Raw genomic sequence first — 27,130 nt, 5'->3', positions numbered from 1 at the left:
GGCACCTGCCACCACGCCCAGCTAATCTTTTTATTGTATTTTTAGTAGAGACAGGGTTTCCCTATGTTGGCCAGGATGGTCTCAAACTCCAGACCTCAAGTGAGCCACCCACCTCAGCCTCCCAAAGCACTAGGATTACAGGCATGAGCCACCATGCCTGGCCTTAAAATAAAACATTTCTAATGAGTCACTAATATGGTTTGGCTGTGACCCCACCCAAATCTCATCTTGAATCGTAACTCCCACAATTCCACATGTCGTGGGAGGAATCCAGTGGGAGGTGACTGAATTATGGGACTGGGTCTTTCCTGTACTGTTCTCATAATAGTGAATGAGTCTCACAAGATCTGATGGCTTTAAAAACGGGAGTTTGCCTGCACAAGCTCTTGTCTGCCAGTGAGATGTGCCTTTCACTTTCCGCCATGATTGTGAGGCCTCCCCAGCCACATGGAACTGTAAGTCTAATAAACCTCTTTCTTTTGTAAATTGCCCCGTCTCAGGAATGTCTTTATCAGCAGCAAGAAAACGGACTAATACAGTCATTAAACATACATACGAATAGAAAAGATAACACAAGAAAAAAGCAGAAAGCTAACACTACTGGAAGCACTGGTGATTTGTGCTTTCATTTTTTTTTTTAAACTTTTCCTAATTTTGATTACAAACGTATGCTATTTTTGCAGTCAGGAAAAAAAGTGCTTACTTTAAAGATTCTAGGACCACAAAGAAAAACTTAAAATGATATTTACACCAAACTATAATTTTATTTCCCAGAACAAGTCTGTCCAGTTTTTTTTATCACTGAGCAAAAAACTTAAATTTTTAAGAGTTAAGAAGAATTGCAATTAACAAACAGAGGTTGAGGCAGGGTATACCCTAAGCAAAAACAAACCAAAACCACCACAGCAACGTAAATGGTAGGTTAGATCACAAGGTAGAGATTTTTTAGAAATGGGAGAGGTAAGGAAAAAGAGGGCATGAGAGGCTCAGAAAGAAGGTCTGTTCTTATACCCAGTGAATTTTCAGTTATAAAATCTTGCTCCATTCCAGTGGTTCTAAAATTATTTTTATTTGATACTAATATAAAAAGCTATCCACTGTGAATTCATGAAAGTTATGTCTGATAATTTCCAATATCTTTACTTTTCAAGAGAAGTTTATTTTTTCCCAAGAAAAGCTCAAGGAGTATGAACACAAAATTCACATATTTGAAAATACAATCTCACCCTCACTCCCCCAAAGTTCACTTCATTAAATATCTCATTTTATATGTTGGTATTCCCTTTAAGTGACAAAACAAAATTAGGTCACACAACAGTAATACACAGGAACTATTAAAGACTGCTTGGTACTTTGTGTCAAGTTTTTAAATACTTCAGTTCCTTACAGATAAGTATTGGTTAATTAGACCAGTAAGGAAATAATATCATGATCCATTTCATAGTAATATCATGATCCATTTTCAGGTCTAGAATTCTTCATGTAAAATGTAAAATAGTGATATAGTTTGCATGTTGTTCCCTCTAAATCTTACATTGAGTTATAATCCTCAGTGTTGAAGGTGGGGCCTGATGGGAGTCAATTGGGTCAATGGGGCAGATCCCTCATGGGTTTGTGCTGTTCTCATGATTTTGAGTTCTTATGAGATTTGGTTTAAAAGTGTGTTGCACCTCCCCCTCATTTTCTCTCTCTCTTGCTCCCACTCTCTCCACGTGATAGCTGGCTTCCCCTTTGCCATCTGCCATGATTGTACACTTCCTGAGGCCTTACCAGAAGCTAAACAGATGCCTGGCACCATGCTTCCTATACAGCCTACAGAACCGTGAGCCAATTAAACCTCTTTTCTTATAAATTACCCAGACTCCAGCATTTCTTTATAGCAACACAAGAACAGCCTAACACAAATAGGAAGAATTAGAACAAAAGTACTAACAAACTTATTAGGAAATTTAAACTTCCTGATTTAATTTAAACAGCTCTGATTAAGAAAACCTAAATCGTGGCTAGAAATGCTAAGTACAGAATTATCACACAGTATTACCCTATCTTTTTTTTAGGGTAATTTTGCATTAAGGCATTCTTAACCTTTAGCACAAATGCTTATACTCCTAGGTCAACAGTTTTCAACATGTGGCCTGAAGCCCTTGAGGACAGGGGTGGTCCGTGAGACCCTTGCAGGAAGTCAGTAATATCAAAATTATTTTGTAATAACACAAATGTTTTTTTCACTCTCATTCCAGAGACTATGGGATTTGTGTTATCACAATATACTAAATGCAGAAGATATGGGATTCTAGCTGTTTACTATTAAGCCAGACATTAAAGAGATTTGCAAAATACGTAAAACAATGTTACTTTTCTCACTTTTTCTGTTTTGGAAAGTATATCAACAAAATTGCCTTGATTTTAAAATGTCTCAATTATTATTTTTATTTTAAACAAATATAGCAACATTTTTATATTTCCGTGTTAATTTCTGATATGGTAAATATCAATAGCTACAACTCACAACAACAAAAGTGCTCTGAGGTACTCAAAAAGAGTAAGAGCATAAGAGAATCCTGAGACCCAAAAGTTTTAGAAGTGCTGTCCTAGCTGAATAGTAAGCACTGCTATGAACCAAAAGGTGTACTGAGTTATGGACTTGGTAACAGTCCTTCCATTAAAAGACCACAGTATCTGCATTTAGCAGTAAAATTCTATCAATTAACCCCAAATAAAAGGAATCAAGTTATCCCACTGTAAAAAAGAGCAACAGTCCTTTCTGTGATGATTTAATTTACACATTTAGAAATTATTCTAACATTCAAACATTTAAAAAAAAACATCACCTACAAACAAGTAAAAATTTAACTGTTGCAAAAACTGAAAAGAACTTAAGTTGTTATCCAATTTGGGCCCATAAAATTTAAGGAAAAAATGGACTCTATGATTCTTCCCCCTAGTCCCTAAGCTACAAGCTTACAAAAATCTTCTCTTTTTACAATGCATTATATAACACTTAAAGAAAAATTAAATATGAAATTTTCATAATTTTTCATGGTTTTATACTTTCTATCTTTTTACTATTGCACGAGGAATTACAAAAATTATGCATATTTAGTAATATCCTATTCGAAAGTATGGTTCACTTTTTGTTTTTTTTTTTTGTTTGTTTGTTTTTGTTTTTTTTTTTTTTTTTTGAGATGGAGTCTCGCTCTGTCACCCAGGCTGGAGTGCGATGGCGCGATCTCGGCTCACTGCAATCTCCGCCTCCCGGGTTCACGCCATTCTCCTGCCTCAGCCTCTCCGAGTAGCTGGGACTACAGGCGCCCGCCACCACACCCGGCTAATTTTTTTGTATTTTTAGTAGAGACGGGGTTTCACCGTGGTCTCGATCTCCTGACCTCGTGATCCGCCCGCCTCGGCCTCCCAAAGTGCTGGGATTACACTTTTTGTTTAAGATTCCTATGTGCTTAATTAATCACTGAAAATACTATAATAACCACACCACACACAACAACACTAATGCCTGCACCATATAAACCAAACTAAAACCACTATCAGTTAACATCTCTTTCTTAGTGATAATGCATAAAATTCTTTAAATGTACCCATTCTCCATAAACTACAACTTTAACAGAAAAAAATTGTATACTTCCATCTGCTATGATAGTACTAACAATGTAAGTATATATTCACATATAAATAAGTAAATGTTTAGCAATGCAAAACTTGTAGAAATTTCCATACAGAGAGACCTCTAACTTTAAAGAATTAGAAGTATTACATATTTTTAAAAACTTCTTCTAAAAGCAATTTAGCTATGACAGAAAAAGGAATTCTAAGAATCTGCTACATAAACTGTTGGTTATCTGGGCTGAGATTAAGTTTACACTACTGACTAACCCACTCAAATCAAATTTTCATTATTTTTGTTAATATCAAAATACAGTAAGCAATATTCTAAGTATTTATTCACTTAACTTTTCTGCTTTTTACAGTACTTCCTTTCAATTTTATCAAACAACAGCTTATAATATACATAGAGCAGAATTTTTTGAACGTCTTACCTAAAACATGGTCTGAGAAACTTGATCTGGTAACTGTGAATTAAATCAGTTTTAGATACTACTGAATTGTTTATAACCACAACTTTTAACAAAGTTTATACTATTACCCATAATACTTCTTATAAGTGAACAGTACAACAAAATTTCCGTACATTACAAAATCACCAACATTCATTTAACCAGCAGATGGAACTAAATCGTCTTAAAAATAAAGTGAAAATGTAGGCATCGATAAACCAGAGTAAAAAAATCTAGGGAGCACACAAATCCAGACTTTTTAACAAGGCACAAATCAAGAAGGCAGAAGGATCAGCATAAAGAAGAAAGAGGGGGCTTTTCAAACACCTTTTAAAAGGCAACATTATAAAGAGTTATAATTTTAGTAACAGCACCTGTGGCTACCATCAAATTATTGCTTAGAACTACATAGTCCAAGGAATCTCAAAAAGTCAAGCCACTCGAGAAATGATGATTTAACATATGAATGGTGTCAAACAGTATTTTTAATAGCATTTCTATAGCTAGAGATTTGCCAAGAATAATTTATGACAGAGAAAAAGATCATTTACTTCCTCTGATAAGTAGTAATTTATGACAGAAAAAAAGGTTATTTTATTTCCTATGATTAAAAGTATCAGCTAATCAAGATGTTCCAAAGAATGAATTAATTGCAGTTTCTCCTAATGTAGCCTATTTAAACTAATGTCAAAAAAAATTAAGAAGTGTTACTGAGAATCACAGATCTTCAAAAACAATTTTCCCATAAATTTCAAATATGTTCTACGCATTTTCATGAAATATCAACAATTCAAACATACTTATTTTCAAGTAAATGAAGAAACTGAGTTAATTCTAATAATTAAAGCCCACCCTTCTCAAGAAAGTGACTAATTTTAGATGGCTGAGTTGTATAGTTCAGTAAGTTTTAATATAAAACTTTCTGCATATCTCCTTGGTTACCACTTCCATTAATTAAAAAATTCTCACCAATAATTTTTTCCTTTGATCTCTAGTTGTCCAAAATGAGAAAGTAAATTTACCTAATCACAGGATAATACAAATGACATTAATTTTTAGAATTTAAAAATTTGAAATTGTATTATTTGTCCAGAAATAAACTCAAAATTAATAATACAACAATTCTGTGTAATATTAAAATATCAAACTTTAGTCACAGGATCACAGAAGTTAGAAAATACAGGAAATTTGAAGATTATACATCCCAACTTCACATCTAATGAAAGAAAACAGTCTATTATTTTTATTTAAGAATTTATTCTTTCAACCATTTACCAAGAACCTATAAGTGCCAATCATTCTGCTACCAAGAAGAAAAAGATGAACATATCATTATCACTGCCCTCAAAGAGTTCAAAATTCAGTGGAGATGACAGACACAGACAAATAATAATTACCATACGATAAAAGAAAAATAAAGGTTTCAAAGGTTCTCATATTCAAAACAATATCAGATCAAATAAGCAGCTTTTCTGGAGAGGAAAAGATGTCACAAAATGCATTGCAAAGAAGATGACATTTATCTGGGGCTTAAAGAAAAATAGAATTCATTAGAAAAGAAATATATTCCAGAAAGAATACATACATGTGAAAATAGTAAGATCTACTCAAGGAATAGTAAGGGTAGTGCAACTAAAAAGTAGGTCAGTAGAAAGAGAAAGAAATTTGGACTTTATACTAAATGATGTGCCCCTATGTGGAGGTAGAGGTAAAAAGTGGGTTGAGATATTCAAAAGGAAGCCCAATTCGAAGAAAAGTAACAATGGGGACTGGAAGAGAAAGAAGTCAAGAGAGATTTTAGGAGACAAAATTGACAACTTTTTTACTATACCAATATGCCAAAATCATAGGAGGCTAACATTTTAGCTTAAATAGATGTGGAATTAATGGAACTAGGTAATCCAAAAGACCAAGGAGGAAGGTCTTTTAAGAGAGAGAGAAACTGTTGAGAAAATAAGGGGAAAAGAAGGTAGGGAACTCAATTCCAGCTATATGAATTTCTGATTTCAGTAGGGATATTCATATACAGCTAGACTTTAAGACTGGAAGCTGGAGATAAAGAACTGGAAGTTGTCTTTACACAAATAGTAATTTCATTTCTTCCTCCTTCCCTCCTGTTACAAAAAATCCAGGATTGCAGGATGAAGCCACACACTAAGGTTAGGAGCCTGGTTCCTTACTTTTAAGCAGCTGTATCAACCCTACAATTGCCCACCTCTGAACTCACTTGTCTCACATTACATCCCTTTACTTGTTTAAGCTACTGCTGTCACAACTTTTGTTATTAAGAGTCAAATCTATTTATATCCAATGGAGTAACCCACACAGCTTTGTTCTTGCTATTCTTTTCTTGTCAACCTCTATACTCTCCTCAGGGAGATCTCATCCATTTCTTTAGCTTTAAAAACCATCTATGTGCTGATGACTCCCAAATCCAGGTCTTCGTTTGACTCAATGAATACTGAGTAGATGTGACAAAACAAGACTATTCAATACATTAAGTTTTTGCTATCACAGAGAGTGATAATGGTATAAAACAACAGTCTAATCCTATGCAAAGCTAAATAATGTAATGTAAAGAGGGATATTGTCAGAGAAGCTACATAAAGAGAAGGAAAGAAACACGGATTTACAGGAGGATCAAAACCCAAACAGGCAAAACCAAATTGTATATTTTTTCACAGATACCCCACTAAATAATTCTAAATAAATCTATTTTCCAATTTATTTGTGGTAAAATACACATAGAATTTGTCATTTAAACCATCTTTAAGTGTACAGTTCAGTGGCATTAAGTACATTTACATTATTGTACAACCATCCCCACCATCCATCCATCTCCAAAATTTATTCATCATCCCATACTGAAACTCTTACCCAATGAACAATAACCCCATTTCTGCCCTCTCCCCAAGCCCCCAGAAAACACCATTCTACCTTCTGCCTCTATGAATCTGACTATTCTAGCCTCATGTAAGTGCAATTTATTTGTCCTTTTGTGACAACCTTATTTCACTTTGCAGACTTTTCCTTTTTTTAGTACAGTGGCATGATCAAAGCTCATTGCAGCCTTGACCTCCTGGGCTCAAGTGATGCTCCCACCTCAGCCTCCCAAGCAGCTGAGACCACAGGTCTCAGTGCTGGGATTATAGGCATGAGCCACCACACCCAGCCTTCCTTTTTAAAGCTGGATAATATTCCACCTTATGTATATACCACATTTTTATCCATTTTTCTGTCAATGTATACTTGGGTTGCTTCCACCTTTTGGCTAGTGTAAACGATACTTCTATGAACATGAGTGTACAATTATCTGTTGAAGTCCATTCTCTCAATTATTTTATGTATATATCCAGAAGTGGAATTGCTAGATCAAATGGTAGTTCTATGTTTAATTTTTCTGAAGAATCAACATACAATTTTCCACAGTGGCTTTTTAAAATTTTTACACCAATGCACAAGGATTCCAATTTCTCCATATCCATACTAACACTTGCTTTCTGTGTATTGTTTTGTTTTGTTACAGCCATATTGAGGGGTATCAAGTGGTATCTCATGGTTTCCAGCTGCATTTCCCTAATGATTAGTGGCGTTGAACATTTTTTTATGTTTTTCATCAGCCATTTGTATATCTTTGGAGATTTGTCTATTCAAGCCCTTTGCCCATTTTTCAATTGGGTTGTGTATTTTTGTTGGTGAGTTTTAGAAGTTCTTTATATATGCTGGATATTACTTAAATATATCTAAAGAGAATATTAACAAGCAAATTGCTATATAAATGAAATTCAGCATACCATAGGAAAATTACAGGTTGAGTTACTCTAAATAGCCCATTTATAATTAAGAGCAGTCTGAAAATATAATCTTTTCAGATATGAATTCCAAAATCAAACTGTTTAAAAGTCATCAGTTCTTCCAAAACAATTAAGCACTCATTTTTCTACAAAGCTCACAAAAGTACTTAAAAATGCTTTCACAAAATTCACAAATGACAAAAAAAAAAAAAAATATGCCCAAATTCACGACTCGTACAAAATACTAAAAAATATACACACGTGTCAGAGCTCAGAGACAACATGATGGACACCTTCAGTAAGACCATTTGTATTTCAATCTACGTAAATGACACCCATAGAGCAGAGAGGAACATAGCACCCTTAGTAAACAGACTACCCTGTAAATGGTGGTCCCTGCAGTTGTGTAACACTGCAGTCCTATGGCATTCAAGTCCTAAAAGATGTTTCATTTTTATTCTTACTATCTCTGACATAGTTTTTAAATATAAGACAGAAAAATGTTAAAATAATAAAAGTACATCTTTGTTACTCAATTCAATGACTTGCTAAACTCTAAACTGACTTACTAATTTCTATCTAACTAAACCACTCAATCATATTCTTCCAAATGAGTTTTATTACTGTACTAGATAGATCTGTTTTTTTTTATCACCATGGCATCCAATCCCCCTTATATAACACCTCGATTTCCCAATAGGCAATCACCTCCCCCATTCTCAGTCCCTAAAGTTTGGATAAGTATTTGATCTAACTTGAGGCAATCAAATTCACAGTAATTAAATCATAGATAAGCATGACATAAGGCAGTAAGATTTAGTCCTACAACTTTTGCTGAAATTTTTAGGAAAGAGACGCTTTCATAATTGCTAAGCCTAGGTTATTGGTGGCAACCTCCAGCATCTCTTAAGAAGAGCCAACTAGAGAGTGAAGCTTACACATACTCATAAGGCATATCATAGAGACTTGACATGTTGATGACAGTATTTGAAGCACTGGATAGAGCAATGTCTTATATATCAAGTCATTTCCTTGAATTTCCAAGTACATGAGTCAATAGATTTGTTTTATACCCACTTAACTTCTTATTTGCTAGTCTTAACTAATATGTATAGTTTCACATATAATTCATTTTATCCCAATAGCCTTTAAATCCCAGTTGTCAGTGATAATTTTGATAACTCCCTGAGGCCTGTATCAGACTTAAACATGTATTATAAGAAGTCTGTAGTGATGAACACATTACTACAAAATTTAAAACTTATTGCCCCTATAATGACTACTCATTTGCAAAGTGTACTCTTAGAAAAAACAGAATGTAAAACTGATATCAGTATGAAACGGACAGCTCTACCCACTAGAACGTAAACATGCTTACAAAAAGATACACGAAGAAATTCCATTTTATTAAATCTGGAGAAACAAAATTCCTCTACCTGTATTATACAAGAAGCTATACAAGTAAAATCCTTACAATTAATTGAATAGAAGTATACAGAAAAGTGCTATGAGAATCTTTTAACATAAAGGAAATGTAACATACAATACAAATTTTTTCCATGAATTTTCTCTAGTGGCATGAAATAATCTCACTTAAATTTAGAGTTTATCTAAAAACATACCCATATTAGTTGCTGAGGGCTGCTGTAACAAATTACTACAAATCTGGTGGCTTAAAACAACAGAAATTTATTTTTTCACAGTTATGGAGGTAAGAGTCTGAAATCAGTTTCATGGGGCTAAATCAAGGTCTTCGCAAGGCCACACTCCCTCTAGAGACTCTAGGCGAAAGTACCAGAAGCCTCTTCCAGGTTCTTATGGCTGCTCTGCTCCACAGTCACAATGCCTACTCCTTTTGTGTGTGTGTAAATGTCCCTCTGCCTCTCTCTTATGAAGACACTTGTGATTGCATTTAATGCCCACCAGATAATCCAGAATAATCTCTCCATCTCAAAATCCTTAATTTATCATACCTGCAAAGTCTTTGTCATACAGTAACATGTAGAGGTTCTAGGGATTATGATACAGATATCTTCTATGTGGCCATTTTTCAGCCTACCACTATATTATAAGTCACTTCAACAGCTATAATAGTGCCGCCAAAAAAAAAAAAAGAATATGGAAGAAGTATGCATTTTATATTTGCAAATTAAATTTTTTCACAATGTTCTCTACTCATATCAGCATAAACATAAAAAGCTCCAAATACGTCATAAAATAAAAAAGGGATCCTAAGACCATAGTAAGAAAATGTACAGTAAACATAGCCTTGTAAAGTGATTTCCTTAACCAAACCTAAAATACCATTCCTTGAAACTAATAAGTCATGACAATCCACTTTATTTCAAATTTAAAAATTAATATAAGACTTTACCTCCAGATCCTAACTGCTTATAGAATCTGTATTCCAAATGTAGCTGTGGTGCTCTTGATTTCATGGGCTCCTAATTGAAAAACAAACAAAAAAAGACATTTAAGTTATTAAAAGAGCACTAGGTCCCAACACGAATGTTATAAATTTTGGTGTGAATGCCTATATTATGTAATAGTCTACTAGGCATCTTTGTCTAAGATTAGATTCATATAAAAATCAACTTTCTGTTCAATGTAAAATAAAATGATGCTATAAATGTACATAAAGTAAGTAGCCATTAGATCAGGCAGTAGAAAAATCTCTTAAGTTTGACTCTTTGACCCTGAGAAAAATATGTTCTGAACATTCATCACTAGAGAAATGATGGCTCTTATGCTATTTCTCCCGTTCTCCAAATTCACCTCTGAACTGTATATTTCTTACATAAAGGTTCTAGATTAAAGTTGTCATAGGAGAGTAAGAAAGAACAACGATGGTAATTTGAAAATTTTGATAGAAGCAACAATGTCTTAATTTTTTTTCACTAAGGTATAACTCATATAAAACACACAGTTCATAAGCGTTAAATCCATATTAACTCCATATATCCCTATAACCACCACACCAATCTATACAACATTTCCATCATCCCTTTTTTACTTCTGTCACCTTTGGATTAGTTTTGCCTGTTGCTGGATTTCACCTAAATGAAATTATACAGTACATGCTTTCTGTTGTGTCCAGCTTTTATCATTTGACATAAATGTTTTTGAGATTCATATACACACACCACACACACATACACACACACACACACATATACAAACATGTAGAGAGGAAACATGAGTTTTAGACAGAAATAATATTAATTATGAAAATACAAGAAGTAGAAAACTATAACAGGGTAACAGGAAATTTAAAAAAGAACCAACAGAAAAGTATAACAAGGTAGTAGAAAATTTCAAAAAGAATCAATAGAACTTTGAAAAATAAGAGAATACAATAACTAACTTTAAAACTCATTTTGCCAGCAGATTAACATAACAGAAGAGAGAATTTGGAAACTGTAAGGCAGACAGAAAAACTATAAAGAATGCATCATAAAGGAAGAAAAATTAGAAAACAGAAGAGAAGATCAGAGACCTGGACAATCCAGTGAGAAGGTTTAGTATGGATTTGATAATAGTATCAGGAGGAAAGGAGACAGAAAAGTGAGCAGAGGTAATAACTGGATAAATTTTTGCTATGAATATTCCAGAACTGATGAGGTTAACAAACCACCAATTCAAGAGGAATGTGAATCCCAAACTGGATAACTAAAAAGAATTTTACACCAACACATCATGATGAAACTATGACCAACAACAAAAGAATTCACATAAGCAATATTAAAATCCCACTGCAAAACTTATAAATTTTATTACAGGAGAAAACAATTAGCTTAGTTCTTGAGAGGCAGGATAGTACAGTAGTTAAGAACACAGACACTGAAACTAAATTGTACTAGGTTTGAATCCTAAATCCTCTACTTCTAGCTGTGTGACTTTCAGCAAGTTACTTAACTTTTCTGTACTTTCCAGTTCCCTCATCTGTAAAATTGGGTTAAAACTTAACCTTTCTTATATATAAAGTACTTAAAACAGTGCCTTCTAAACATATAGCACTATATTACCTATAATTCTTCAGTTAACTACCTAGAAGTACATAACCTTAAGATGCAATAAAAAGATGTCCACGTACACAATCACAAATGAAATTAAATACATAACTTATTCAATCACTACTGCCCCTTACGATAAAAATACAGACCCAAATCTGACTTAGTTGAGTCATTTCAACTAGATTCCAGTACTTAAGCAGTAAAATTTTAACACTATATAATAAAAGTCACCTTCCCCAGGATGACATTTTCATTATTCATGTAGAACAACAATAAGTATGGTAGCTAAGGTAATATTAACAAATTATCCTGAAACAAACTGTTGATCTGAACTAGGGTAATATTAGATAAATGTAAAAAATCTTTGTAAGAGATAACAGAGCTGAAAGCAGTCACAGAAATCTGCTCTCTGAACTCAGGTTATCAAATAACGCCTTTATTTGTACCAAGCAAAGTACAAAAGCCAGATAACACTGAGGTATACAGACATAAGATTTTCAAGTGATTACTTTTATGGCAGGTTTAAACAAAATCATGTTATCTGGCACAAACAGATATAACAGATACAAATGAAAAAACATATAAGGAAATCATGAACTATCGTTCAACAATATATGTGAAAAGTTTTCTGTCCTTCCAATATTTTGGATGAACGTGACTAGATACCACTCTACAACCTCAAAATACTAGAGACATAGATCCAAAAATATTCCTAGTTCCCCCGAAGAACAATGAATAACCATAATTATTACATGTAATGCTGATCATTGTGCTTTAAAGAAAGAGAAAGCAGAGAGGAGGAAGAATGTTTCCCCCCAAAAAGGGGAGAAAACTAGTTAAGAGGACAGAGATACAGCACAAAAATAAACTTAAAAAAGTGATATATGTGTATGTATATAAGAAGGCTGAAAGATGACATAATAAACGTTTAATAAGGCATCAATGGTATGAACAAGTTCCAAATCTATAAATAACAGGACCTAAGGATCACCATTTAATGAATGAAACAGATAAGGAAAGGTCAGCCTACAGCAGGGGTTTCTGCTTTGACACAATGGTTTATCTGCCTTAACATATCAGACAACTATCATTCACATACAAAGCATGCTCCCATGAGTAGAGTTGCCCACTACAGGCTGTTGTATCAATAGCACAGACTGTAAACACTGCCACACTTTTATCCTTGCACACCACAAGGATTGTTGTAGGTTCAGCATCACTGGCCTACAACACGAGAAAAGGAAGAATTTCAAAGAAATGAAAGTCAGCAATGCCTGTTCAAACAACATCCAGGCCGGGCGCAGTGGCTCACGCCTGTAATCCCAGCACTTTGGGAGGCCGAGGCAGGCGGATCCCACAGTAGGCCTCCCCACTGTGATTAATATTCACCAACCTCTTTCTGATTTCATGCTCACGAGGAGACCTTGTGGTTTTAACTTGGCTTTCTATGTACATCGGCCTATAGAAAGAAACTTGGGCTTTCTAGACCTGTAAAATACCTCATTGTTAGTTAGAAATTCACTCTTTCCTGAATCTGAGAGCTTGATAGTGTGAATTGATTACTGTGAATCCATCTCTAAGAAACGCTGACAACTGGTGAGATTTCGTTTCATAAGCCAAGGACCAGATCTTAATACTAAGATGGACTCATCTAGGTAAAACCCAGTCTAAAGCCACATGTCAGCCAACCAATCTCTCTTCGTGGCACTGCAACCCTACTCTACATCTTTATTTCAAGTAAAAATAAACATTTGTTACACTAAAACTTGGTCTATACTCAAAAGATACTTAAAAATTAAATAGTGGAGTTTTTCTATTTCCTTCCATTTGCCTCTTCTCCTAACAGTCTCTCTTTTATGTATTCATTTCACATTACCCTAATAACAGAGGTTATATTGACAGAGACAAGGTTGAGAAAGGCAGAGAAAACCAAGCCATGGTAAACCTCATACACATACATATGTGTGTATGTATATATAAGAAGGCTGAAAGATGACATAATAAATGTTTAGTAAGGCACCAATGGTATGAACAAGTTCCAAATCTATAAATAATAGGACCTAAGGATCACCACTTAATGAATGAAACAGGGAAACCTGGCTGGCAAACCAGACAGAAAAGTTGTACCAGGAAAAGTATGTCTTACAAAAACAATTCCTAGATCCCAATTTTTCCAAAGAGATCTCTCTGCTTTGCAGCTGTCATACTGGGCACACTGAAAACTTCAGAATAATTCCACGGGAGTTTGCTTTCCCTGTTATCTATCACCTACCACATCAAGCATTTCTGGATCCCTGAAAGTCAAGCAACAGCCAGCTTTGCCATATATATGAAGTAACAATTTAAAAGGAAATTTCAGAAGCTACCTGGAAGTATGTTTTCAAAGAATATAATCCTGAATACTAAGAACACTTTTGTTTTATCAAAATGTTTGAATCAGAAGGCAAAATCTTGTTAATTCTTATCCAATTAAAAATCCTTCTCTAAATTAAAAATAGGGCCAAGATCCAGTTCTATAATGCTGCCAAAGTAAAGGGATTGAGTTTTTGTGGCACAGACAAACATGAATGTCCTACACATTACCATATACTTTAAGAGCAGGATGATGTTAGGAGCTTAACAACAAAAGATTAGCTACGCATATAACTGTCAAATAAACATCCAAATTACAAATGACATGAAAACAAAAAATAATTAAAATATGTAAGTTAATCACTTAAAAAGTAACAAAGAAATCATTAAGAAAAATTAAGAAACAGGAACTTACCAACTTAATTGCCACATATTCATTTGTGTATAAATTTTTCCCTTGAAAAAGAAAAAAAAATCAGATTCTGCCAGTAATTGATTTTAAAGATACATTATATAAAACTGTACTCTGAAAAAAAGCACATAATACATTTAACTAAAGCATAGGTTTTTGCTTCTATTTGGCAAAAAAACTTAACAAGGAAATATTTAAACTTATTATCAACTCAATGATATACTTAGTATTTCACCTAGATTCAGAGTAGAAAGTGATAGACACTACAGATACTAGTAGCCCACTTATAAAAATGGAAAGATTCCGACTTTGTTGGAATATTGTATACAATTTAAAAGTAATCAATAGTCAAATGCATGCTTAAAAAATTTCAAAACCAGAACTCCTGTATAAGAATAAGAATACCAAATTCCTCTTCCAACCACCATTTCATTTTAAATTCATCATTATTATGAGATGTAATCTTACCAGGACTCATATTTAATCCAGTAAGTATATTAAATAAACTTAAAATATCTGAAATAAAATTTAAAAGCATTCAATAATTAGCTGTGATAAACTAACCACTTTGAGGAGAAAAGTAGTTACTGGCGCCTCACCTTACAACAAAATTAATTCCAAATATCTTGAGAGTTAAATATAAGCTAAAAACAAGAAAGAATATTTATCACATCCATATACTAAGGATATTCTGAGCATAAGAAGATCATGGCCCGGTGCAGTGGCTCACACCTGTAATCCTAACACTTTGGGAGGCTGAGGCAGGTGGATCATGAAGTCAGGAGTTCAAGACCAGATTGACCAACATGGTGAAATCCCGTCTCCACTAAAAATACAAAAATTAGACAGGCATAGTGGCGCATGCCTGTAATCCCAGCTACTCAGGAGGCTGAGGCAGGATAATTCACTTGAACCCAGGAGGCAGAGGTTGCAGGGAGCCGAGATCACACCACTGCACTCCAGCCTAGGCAACACAGTGAGACTCCATCAAAAAAAAAAAAAAAAAATTAGGATCATAACATTTTATACAGATTTGATTACATAAAATATTTAAAATAGACATTTAATATCACTAACTTGTAAAGAATTCAAATGAATTACAGTAATCTTTAGCCCTGCAAATCAAAAATAATATAGAAAATTCCAATTGGTCAGCACTTGCAGTCAAAGTAGAGTACTAAAGAGAATTTTGGAAGCACTAAGTATATGAAGATAATTTGATTAATGTGTAAGTACACTAAAAGGAATGAAACAGTACAGCATGATTTCTGAATTTCCAGTATTTTTTCAATTTGCATGTATTACTTTCATAGTGAGGAAAATAGAACAATGATAGTTTTTTGGGTTTCTTTTTTAACAGTGAGAGTAACTGGCCCTGGTCACATTGGCTACTGAACACAGAAGAAGCAATCAACAACTATGACACATGTGATTTTCCTACATAATAGCCTGAACCTCCTTCCATACAGCAGCTGATGAACAGTAGCAAAACTTCTAGGCAAAATTTCAGCTTCAGTTGTGTTGCCACCTTTGTACAGTAGTGTTTATTTATACAAATATTATAATACTTTTCTGAATTTTGTCCTTATTGTACAAAATTGAGAGAAAACAAAGGGCAAAAAAAGAAGTATTCATATTAACGCTAAGTAACATAGGTGTCATAAACTCAATACAGTTGGCAAAAAGGATGGAACTCAACAGAAGTTCCAAAAGTGGTCAACTTTAAGCTCTATTCATATACTCATTGAACCTATACACATATTTTTTAAAATTACAGAATATTTCATATTTTTAGTCAATTAGTTCAACATTTAGATGTGCCTTCATATACATTTTCAAAAATGCATTATGTATGAAAAGTTAGGCTTCCTCTAGTAAACTTGGCAATAAATAACTTAATGATATTCACAGTGAAGAACTTAATGTCAAAGAATATTAACAAAAGACAATTCTGGTTTTGAGTTCCAAGACAGAATTTGTATTTCCCCAACATATTATCATCTTTTCATAACTATTTTGTATATGATGTTTATTCACAAGTACACAAGGAAAAAACTTCACAGGACAAGAAGTTAGGTTAACTACAGATCTCAAAGAATCAAAATATACCAAATGCCTCTAAAAGTACTATTTTTGTTGGCTTTCATACCTTTGAGGTCACAGCAGAAGGCACTAAATCCTAAAAGGATCATCTTTTTTTGAATACTAGAGATTTTGCTGAAACTTGAAGTCACAATTATGAACAAAGATTAAACAATAACATAAGTGCATTTTTGTCACCTAGCATAGCCACAGCCTCACTTTTAATCAGTATTTGTTATAAATATAAACAAACAAATGATGCACAAAGTATGTGTTTATGTATGGTGTGATTGAAAGGGAGGGAATGTGCATGTAGTGAGAATCCCATTAAAAGAAAAATCCAAGTAAACTGGTGCTGGTTAAGTGATGTTTTAATCCAATTTTAAAAGACATTTCTAGTAAAGCACTGTGCCATATTAAACTTGAAAATATAGTTTTACCAATTTTGTGGATTTGGGGTGGTAATTATCAAAAACTATGTTCTTCAAAAACTACATATATATGTTTACAGCAGAAACAACTATTTACCCACCAATAGCCATTCTCCCCCTACAGAATGCCCACATTACCCGCCTCTCTTTTAGCTAGTGTGGCCGTGTGACTTAAGTTCTGAATGTCAGTAGACAGTAAGTATGTTCCTCCTCACTTCCAGAAAGGAATGTATACACTCCTGCCCCTTTTTTTCTTTATTCTTGCTGGCTGGGAGATGGAAACAGCTAAAGCAATCACCTTGTGCACAGAGACTGAAGTCATATATTAAGGATGCAGAGGTACCCTGATAGCCTTCGGGTTTCTCCCTCTGGTCTGGGTCGTGTGAAATGAAAATATACTATTTGCTTGAAACCACTATATACTGGAATTTTTTGATACCATCTTACAGTCTATTCCTTAGTTATTACATTTTTCAGGTAAGTTTTATAATAGCTTCAGTTAGAAACAGTAGAAAAATCAATAAACATGAAAATGATGAACCCATCCAAATCTACATATTCATTTGATACATATACTATAAGGCCTGCAGAATTTTCAACAAAGCAACTATCAAATATAAACCATAAAATAAGGAGTTATTAGCTATGCAGGAATAAGAAAAGAAAAAAAAAATAAGAGACGTTATGGAAGCTCCTGTGGCATACTTAATTATGTCAAAAGTTACAATATCTTATTTCAGGTATGGTTATTCATAAAGCAATACATAATATTCTCTTCTGTGCTCTTTTATATGATAGACAGATGTGGCCACAGAGTACAAGGGAAAGTCCCTCATGAAAACAAAGGTTATTATACCTACAAATTCTGGACAGGAAGTCACATCGCATGCCACACAGGGTCACAGGGGAAACACTAGGTTTTGGTTAGGTGGCAGAAAAACAAGAGCAAGCGGAGTGCCTAGGCTAAAGCATTTACTGGGGCTTCCCAGGGAAAGGCAAGGCAGGGCAGGGTAAATGGTAAAGGATTACTTAGTTTGAATAATTCCAGTGACTTTTGGGCTATAAGAATGGGTCTCTAGCTTCCAGGTACCTGGCCCTGGGGAAGATAAGGTAGAGGAATATTGCCTCCCGGGTGTATGGGCCAGATAGAAAAGGGGTGTGGATTGGTTAGTGCACATATCATAGGCATGCTCCCAGCTGAGTTTTTGGCTAATTCTAAGAATTGGCTAACCTCTGGAGGGGCAATCTCTTCCCAGCCAGAAAGGTTTTTCAAGATGTCAAAACATCATAATATACAGAAAAATAAAAATACATACATAATACAACCCTATATTTTAGCTAGCTATGTTTGGTCTTATTCAGTGCCTGTCAAAAACATTCCTAGGAGTTTGACTGCCTAAACTAGAAATACATCTATCAATGGCAGAATGCAAACCTTACTACCAACACATAAAACTACAAACACAGATGGTTCTCAACTATGATGGTTCAATTTGAGATATTTCAACTTTATATAATGATGCAAAAACAACATGCATTCAATAGAAACCATACTTTGAATTTTCCTGGACTAGCAATATGAAGTATGATACTATCTCTCTATGCTAGGCAGGTGCAGTGAGCTGCCGCTCTCAGTCAGCCACACAATCATGAGAGTAAACAACAAATATTGTACAGCGTACTGCATTGCCAGCATTTTCTGGATATTGTGTTTTGGGGTTTCCAATGTCATTATGTCTATAAAATGCCCATTTTCAACTTATGACATTTCAACTTAAGATGGGTTTATCGGAATGTAAACCCATCTTAAGTTAAGGAGCATTTGCACATCAATTCACCTTCCTTATTGTTATTATTATTTTTTTTACAGACAGGATCTCACTATATTGTCCAGGCTAGACTCAACCTCTTAGAATCAAGCTATCCTTCTAACTCAGCCACTCCACTCCAGTAAGTGGAACTACAGGCATGCCCCACCACACCTGACTGTTCATTTTAAACAAAAAACAGAATCCAGATAAAAATGCTAAACGCATGTATTTAAATTTGAAAGCAAATAAATAAATACAATTTAAAATTATTATTTTAAATGTTTACCTTTTTTTTTAATCTCATGGCCATTTTTTTTTTTTTGAGACAGAGTCTCACTCTGTCACCCAGGCTAGAATGCAGTGGCACAATCATAGCTCACTGCAACCTTAAACTCCTCAGCTCAAGTGATCCTTCTGCCTCAGGCTCCTGAATAACTAGGACTATAGGCATACACACCATCACACCTGGCTAATTTTTAAATTTTCTGTAGAGATAGGCTCTCACTATGTTGCAGAGGCTGGTCTTGAACTCCTGGCCTCAAGCCACTCTCCTGCCTTGGTCTCCCAAAGTTCTGGGATGATAGATGTGAGCCACCATGCCAAGCACCACAAGTCTCAAGTTTTAAATGCCCTGCAATGTCTGGGACAGTCTTCTACCCCAAAAAAGAACTGCCCAGCCCAAAATACCAACAGCACCTTTATTGAAAATCACTTACCTATAACATGTATACCTTATAGTCTTTCTTACCCAATACTAACCATATAAAATTTCAGTTACCAGTAATCAAATGTTCAAGATGTATCTATTAATGAGGTTTTAAAGAAAGTACTTTAAGAATATAAGCCAGCTTTTAACATTAGTGTTTATCCAGGTATAGAAAGATTAATGCTCATAATAACATTTTCTTAACGAAGAAACCATCTGAGGCTTTTTGAAAAAGCAGTAAAATATCCTTTTAGAAGTCTATGAAAAAGGAACAATAAATGATTAAATTAGCTCTACGCATATATAAGTATACATATAACATAGAGATAATATATTTAAATAAATTTAAATAAATATACACAGATATATATACACACACATCAAAGACCCATGCACAAATTAGATAGAATAGACAGACAGATATACTAAAAAGCTACCATAATCCTATTCCTGCTTATTCACAGACTACAAAAGAAAGGGGTGTTTTACCTCTTTTTCAGTATATGACATATATACCTTCAGTATATGGTACATACAGTTTCTCATATTTCTCATATTGCCCTTGTTAAAATGGTCAACTAGCTTTGTGTGAATACACACACACACACACATACATATCTATATACATGTGCCGTGTGTGTATATATGTGTGTGTATTCACACAAATACATATGTATCTGTGTGTGTGTAGTTATTTTGAAATAAATTATATGAATCGGATTCCGAATAAAAATGGCCAAAGTATATGCAAGTATAGTGTTGTTCTTTTTACAGTATCATCTAAATTTAATCCTCACAATAACCTAGGAAGTGGAAATAATCCTGATATAAAGAAAAACGTAAGGCCCTGAGTGGTTAAACGACTTATCTGTTCCATAGGCACTATATTTTATATTTTCCCAGCATATTATCAATGTCTAATCATGCCTGGTACATGATAAATATGTAATAAGTAATGGATGGATGTTGCTGAGAATTATACACAATAATAACAGATTACAAACACGTAAATAATGTTTTCTCTAACTCCAAAGTCTGAAACAATTTAAGAATTTCAAAGTATCTAATTAAATACCCTTCAAATAATAAAACATAAAACATTCACCTTTTCAAATATTTGAGTCTCTACTAAATGTGAGTCTGCCAGCCACATCATGTAACAAGTATGTATAAACTATATCATTGCCTTTTATCGGCTTGCTTCATTCAAATATTTACTGTGTATCAACTTTCCAAAACTAGTAAGATGAAGGAGTCACTACAAATTAGGGTACTTCACAAGATGAAAAGGAGAAGTAGTTGAATAGATAAACATAAAATTGGATTTATTTCTAGCAGCAAGATTGAATCTAAAAGAAATTGAGAAGTCAAATTTTCTTTTTACCTCTAAAGTTCACTTTTGGTGGTCCACTGACCAGAGCCCTCCTGGTGCCTGAATACTGACTTCTATACAACCATTATAACCATACCACCCCATAACTGTATTGGAAGTTAAAAGACCTAGATTTTGATCCTGAGCTTGTCATTCAATTATTGTGAACATCTGACAATTAACGTTCCCTCACTGAGTTCCAATTGCCTTGAATATAGAGTTAGGAAGCTTAATTAGACCAGTGTTTGGCAAACCTGCCTAATTATAATAACCTGAATCAATACTCTGAGCCCCTTGTTAAGAATATAGACTCCTGAGCCCCACCCCAAACATACTTGGGGCAGAAGGAAGGGTAAAAGGAAAAAATTAAATTACAGTGATGTAAATTTCATTAATTGCATGCAGTTTCAGTATATTAACTTGACTTTAAGCCATACCCATGCCCCAAAAGTTATCAATTACTAAACATTTTTGAATCTGAAAAAGTAGCCTAAATATCATTCCTAAAGAACACAGCAAAGGCTTTACTGGCAGCTATTTCAGCCTACTGGGCTATTTTAATTTAATTGTTTGTTTTCTCATAATCTGGATGGTCAATCTCTGGATGGCTAAAGTAGACATTCCTATACTAGGGAATTTCTTACACATGAAAATACAACTAAAAAAGAAATTTCCAACATCTGTATTCTTTAAAATTACCACAACCATTAAACAACTAAACAATTAAATAACTAAATCATTTTCATTAAAAAGTATCTTCCAATTTTTAAAATGTTTCTAACATAATGGAATAAACAAAATAGTCTTACCTAATCGTAATTCTCCAAAATTGCCACATCCAATTTTTTTTCCAACTCTAAAGTTAGGTCCAACCATTAAAACTCCAGACGATGAAGACCCAGTTCCTCGAGTGTTGTGTCCCAATCGACCACTAGGTCGTGCCATTCTATCATCTGATTTGTCCTTGTCTTTCTTTTTATTTTCCATATCAAGTTTGCGGTACTCCACTTTGAATTCTTTAATCAAGACAAGCACACTGAAACAGGGTATTGTGAAAATAGGTACATCACTAGGTAACTGTTCCAGATGGGTAACGTTAACATTCAAATTGCAGTAGGTAGTCAATTAACTGGAGCATGTTCATCCCATTCGTAAAATTTTTCTTAGTGTCTTTTCAGCAAAACATGTCTTCAAAATTATCTTTTCAATGATGTGAGCTGATATTGATAGAGAGCTAGAATATTAAGAAAAGGAAATTAGTCAACTAAGAATTTTAAAATACATGTCTGGGAAATTAGACAACATAACAAAAGCTTAGGCGAGAATTACTGCTATCTCTTGATGCCCATTGAAATCAAACCACAGTATACTTTTAAGTTAACCACTACCCTTTATTTATATACCTTAATAACAAAGATATGAAACAAAGATATCAGGGATTCAATTACTTCTTAAAAATTAAAAAAAGGAACAAAATTATACTGTTTCATAAATCAACATACATTCACTAATATAAACCTCTCAACTTAAAATTACCTCAATTAGACAAAAAGTACTCAAAAAATTCCAGTAAGTCAACATCAGATTTTCAATTTAAAAGTAGAAAGAGAATGAATTATAAAAATAAAATACCTTAATAAAAATATATTCCCCATGTTCATATACTTAATAATTTTCAAAGTCTTTTTAAAATATATATTATCATATGATTTTCATTTATTCAAATATTACCTTATAATTACACATGGGATTGGAGCATAGAACTGACAATATCAAGAACATTCTTCCTATCCCTCAAAGAAAACAATTAATTCTTATATAACATTTAACCTGGGCCTTAAAAACATAAATGTAATTTCACAAGACTGTGAAATGTTGACAGGCATCAACCTTATCATGCAGAAATTACATATTAAATTTCTAACATACGGATAAAAACATTAAAGCTCAAAATATTTTTCAAGGCTTTTGGAAGAGTCTGCCCCATTCATATTCTCAGGGAATTGCAGTGATCAAATGTACCTTAATTCTGTGGTAATTCTGCACCTTTACAGGATTTCCCTACTTTTGTTTGAACAATTTGAGTGGGCTCTCATTCGTTGCTATTAAAGAAGTTATAAATTCAAAATACAGTCACTAATGAAGAAACAAGGATTGATATCAAATACTTATTCCTATTACAGAAATTTTCTAATTATATAATGCAACCATAACAAGAGTTGAAACGAACAGTATTTTCTGATTAGTTTTCAGCAACTCCCCAAATATGCAACTACTGTTACAAGTAGTGACTAACCGGAGCCGGTGGTGTAGGCAATAAGGGAATTTACCAAGACAGTTGGTAAAGAAAGGCAGGCTTATTAGAAAAAGTAGGAAAACACTTTGCAAGAAAGCAATGGGCAGATGAGCAAGAAAGGAGCTAACTGAAAAGAGACCAAGGCTTGATGGGGATTTTATAGGATCATTCTTGTGCTGGAGAGGGCTATGTGCAGTACTGATAATGCCAAGGTTGCAGTGAGCTAACCTGCATTTTTCTATTAGCAGAGGGTCTGGTGGTAAGTTGGACACAGGAAGACTGTGAGTTTTTTGCACAGGAGGGCTATGTGTCCTGGACTATGAAGAAAGGCAGACTTACAGCTTATCTGCTTTTTTCTTTTTACGCTCCCCTGCTCCCACCAGCCTGACTCCTTTTCCCTAATTAGGATTCCACAATTAGTCCTAACACTCAATCTATTTATGAAGTTTCTTGTTTTATTTGCCATATTCTTATTTGCAGATGAAACTGTGAGTTCCTGTTTACTCTGCTTCTAGCCATGACACAGTAACTATTCTGAACATCTCTGCCTGTTGTAAACAGGTAGAAAGCTGGACAAAACATATGAAGCACCTGTTTTTAAGCAACAAATAAAAGGCAGTACAGACTGTGATCCCTTAGAAAAAACACAAAAGGTGAGTCGCACCTTCATCCAACCTCTCTGGCTAGGAGCAATTTCCTGACCACAGCACAAGGAGGTGAGGCTCAGGCAACACACAGTGATCACAGATCAGAATTTGCAGCTGCTGAAGTAAATGGAATTTGTAGTACACAGTATCAAAAATGAAGGAGTTTTGCAGTGGAGTGGTGGGGTAAGGTGGCAGTAGGGCAGAAGGCTACATGTGTACAAGGGAATAGTCAGAAAAAGCCCAGCAGAAAATAGTTACTACAGTGTTAAATGAAGAATGGAGACACTAGAAGCTGCACAGAACTGAGAGACTCTAAAGTTCCTATTCAGTCATAGTAGAAGAACCTCACTAATATCCCAGGCATTCAGCTCAGACGCCACAAAAACTCTTAAAAGTAAGCACCATACGCAACATAAGGCCTACTCTAAACTGTCCCAACTGAAGTCTAAAACTAAACCTAAATAGGATTCAGAGTAGCTCTGAACACATTAACTGTATTCCAGAACAAAACTCAAGTCTCAAAAAGACAAAAAGCCAGACTCTCAACAACACTGAATTTCCAATATCCATGACACAACTAAAAATTACCAAACATGTAAAGCATCATCAAATGTAACCCATGGTCAAGAAACAAAGCTGTCACAGGAGACAGACCCCAAGATGACCCCGATGTTTGAATTAGAAGACACGACTTTAACACTAGTAAATAGCTGTTAGAGTCTTATTTAACCGGAGAAAAAGAAGAGGGAGGAAAAAAAAATCGAATAATAGCTAAAAACTCCCCAAATTTGGTAAAACACACACACACACACACACACACACACACTAAATCTAGGCATATCACAGTTAAACTGCTAAAATCCAAAAATTTTAAAAATCTTGAAATCAGAGAGAGAAAAAAATACACATGACATACAGCAGAACTAACTTCTTATCAAAAACAATGGAGGCCCAAAAGAAAATGGAAGGATATTTTCAAAGCAATAAAAGGGGGAATAAAAACTTTCAATCTAGAATTATTTTTCCCCTCTTTTTGCCACAGGTGTTGATCAATTCGGAATTCTACATCCAGTAATATTATTCTTCAAAACAAGGAGAAAAAAAGCCATTTTTGGATGAAGGGAAGCTGAGAATTAGTTGTCAGCAGACCTGCACAACAAGAAATGCTTTTAAAATAGTCCTTTAAGCTGAAGTAAATAACATAATACCAGATAGAAACTTGAAACTTTAAGAAGAAATCAAGAGCACTGAAATTAGGAAATGCATGAGTATTCATTTCCTTTAAAGATAAATTACTATTAAAGCATAAACAATTTCTTAGTGTCATATATAACAGGTAGAAGTAAAATATATGACAACATAAATGGCAAGGAGGGGGAGTTGTAAATGGAAGGACACTGTTTTAAGATTCCTTCTTGAAAATTATTGAGAGAAGATTTTAAGTCTTCTCACCACACACAAAAAAAAATGTGAGGTAATGCATATGTTAATTAGCTCTATTTAGCTATTCCACAATGTATACTTATTTCAAAATATCATGTTCTATACAATAAATATATATAACTTTTATTTGTTAAATATATAAATTAAAAAGAAAACAGATGGGGAAAATATTATATTTGTGAAGAATTATGTGGTTCCATATTAATTCTAGGTAGCCAATGATAAGTTAAAATGCACATTTTAATACCTAGTTCAAACAATAAAAATTTAGTTACAATAGGAATAGCTAAAAAACCAGTACAAGAAATAAAATAGAAGACTAAACATTACTTGGTTGAAACAACAGAAGAGAAACAAAAGACATACAAGATAAAGTAAAACAAATAGCAAGACAGTGGACTTTAAAACATACATAAAATGAAATAGACCAGATTTTCCCCCAAAAAGAAAAAAATTGTCAGACTACATAAAAAAGCAAGACTCAACTACAAACTGTTTACAAGAAACTATTTTAAATACAAAGACACAGCAGTGGCTCACAATTGTAATCCCAGCACTTTGGGCGGCACAGGTAGGTGATTCGCTTGAGCTCAGGAGTTCAAAACCAGCCTGGGAAACATGGTGAGAGCCCGTCTCTACCAAAAATACAAAAATAACAAGCTGGGAGTGGCGGCGCACACCTGTAGTCCCAGCTACTTGGGAGGCTGAGGTGGGAGAATGGCTTGAACCTGGGAGGCAGAGGTTGCAGTGAGCCGAGATTGTGCCACTGCACTCCAGCCTGGGCAGCAGAATGAGACCCTGTCTCAAAATAAATAAACAAACAAATACAAATATACAGATAGACTGAAAGTTAAATAATAGAAAAAGATATACTGTGTAAATAGCACATATAAGAAGCTTGCGAGGCTATCATATTATCATACAAACTGGACATCAAAACAAAGGATTATCTCCAAATTTACAGAGGTGCATTTCATAATGATAAAAATATCAATTCAACAGAAAGACATAAAAACTATAAATATGAATGAGCAAAATGAGGCAAAACAAAACTAAAAAGAAAAAAGGCAATCATTTTTAAAAATTTTTTAATAGCATGATTTCAGTAATCAACAAGGTATACGATAAAATATCAGTATGTGTATGGCAGATCTAGATAATACCATCAACTACCTTGAGCTAACTGCCATGTATAAGATACCGCAAAATAAAATTCCCTTTAAATGCTCACCAAGAAAGATCATATGCTGTGCTATAATTTAAATCTCAAGTAACTAAAATATTACAGAGTATATTTGGTCAAAATAGAATTAAATTAGAAATCGCCAGACTTGGTGGCTCATGCCTATAATTCCAGCACTTTGGGAGGCCAAGATGGGTATCTATCACTTGAGGTCAGAAGTTTGAGACCAGCCTGGCCAACATGGTTAAATCCCATCTCTACTAAAAATACAAAAATTAGCCAGACATGGTGGTGCATGCCTGTAGTCCCAGCTACTCGGGAGGCTGAGGCAGCAAAACCGATTGAACCTGGGAGGCGGAGGTTGCAATGAGCAAAGATCAGGTCATTGCACTGCAGCCTGGGCGACAGAACGAGACACTGTCTCAAAAAAACAAAAAATAAAAAATAAATTAGAAACCGATAGCTGTATAGCATCTAGAAGAGTCCCAAAATTTGAAAATTAAGCACACATTTAAATA

At 34.2% G+C, this 27,130-nt stretch overlaps 1 protein-coding gene across 12 annotated transcripts in view; it reads right to left on the bottom strand.

The window, feature by feature from the left end:
- The window catches only part of CSNK1G3 (casein kinase 1 gamma 3), a 106,126-nt gene that overhangs the window by 49,783 nt on the left and 29,213 nt on the right, over nucleotides 1-27,130 (bottom strand). For all 12 annotated transcript variants that reach the window (XM_055298989.2, XM_055298986.2, XM_055298988.2 and 9 more), the window contains exons 2-4: nucleotides 21,853-22,277; nucleotides 14,645-14,685; nucleotides 10,239-10,308 (exon numbers count right to left, since the gene is read on the bottom strand). In XM_055298989.2, coding sequence (XP_055154964.1) covers nucleotides 10,239-10,308; nucleotides 14,645-14,685; nucleotides 21,853-22,030 — 289 coding nt within the window. In that variant the 5' untranslated portion in view covers nucleotides 22,031-22,277. The remainder of the gene's footprint in view (nucleotides 1-10,238; nucleotides 10,309-14,644; nucleotides 14,686-21,852; nucleotides 22,278-27,130) is intronic.

This window comes from Symphalangus syndactylus, chromosome 11 (assembly GCF_028878055.3).
Source record: "Symphalangus syndactylus isolate Jambi chromosome 11, NHGRI_mSymSyn1-v2.1_pri, whole genome shotgun sequence".
NCBI classification, from domain to species: domain Eukaryota; kingdom Metazoa; phylum Chordata; class Mammalia; order Primates; family Hylobatidae; genus Symphalangus; species Symphalangus syndactylus.
Note: the sequence above shows the minus strand (reverse complement) of the source record. Positions and strands in the feature narration are given on the sequence as shown.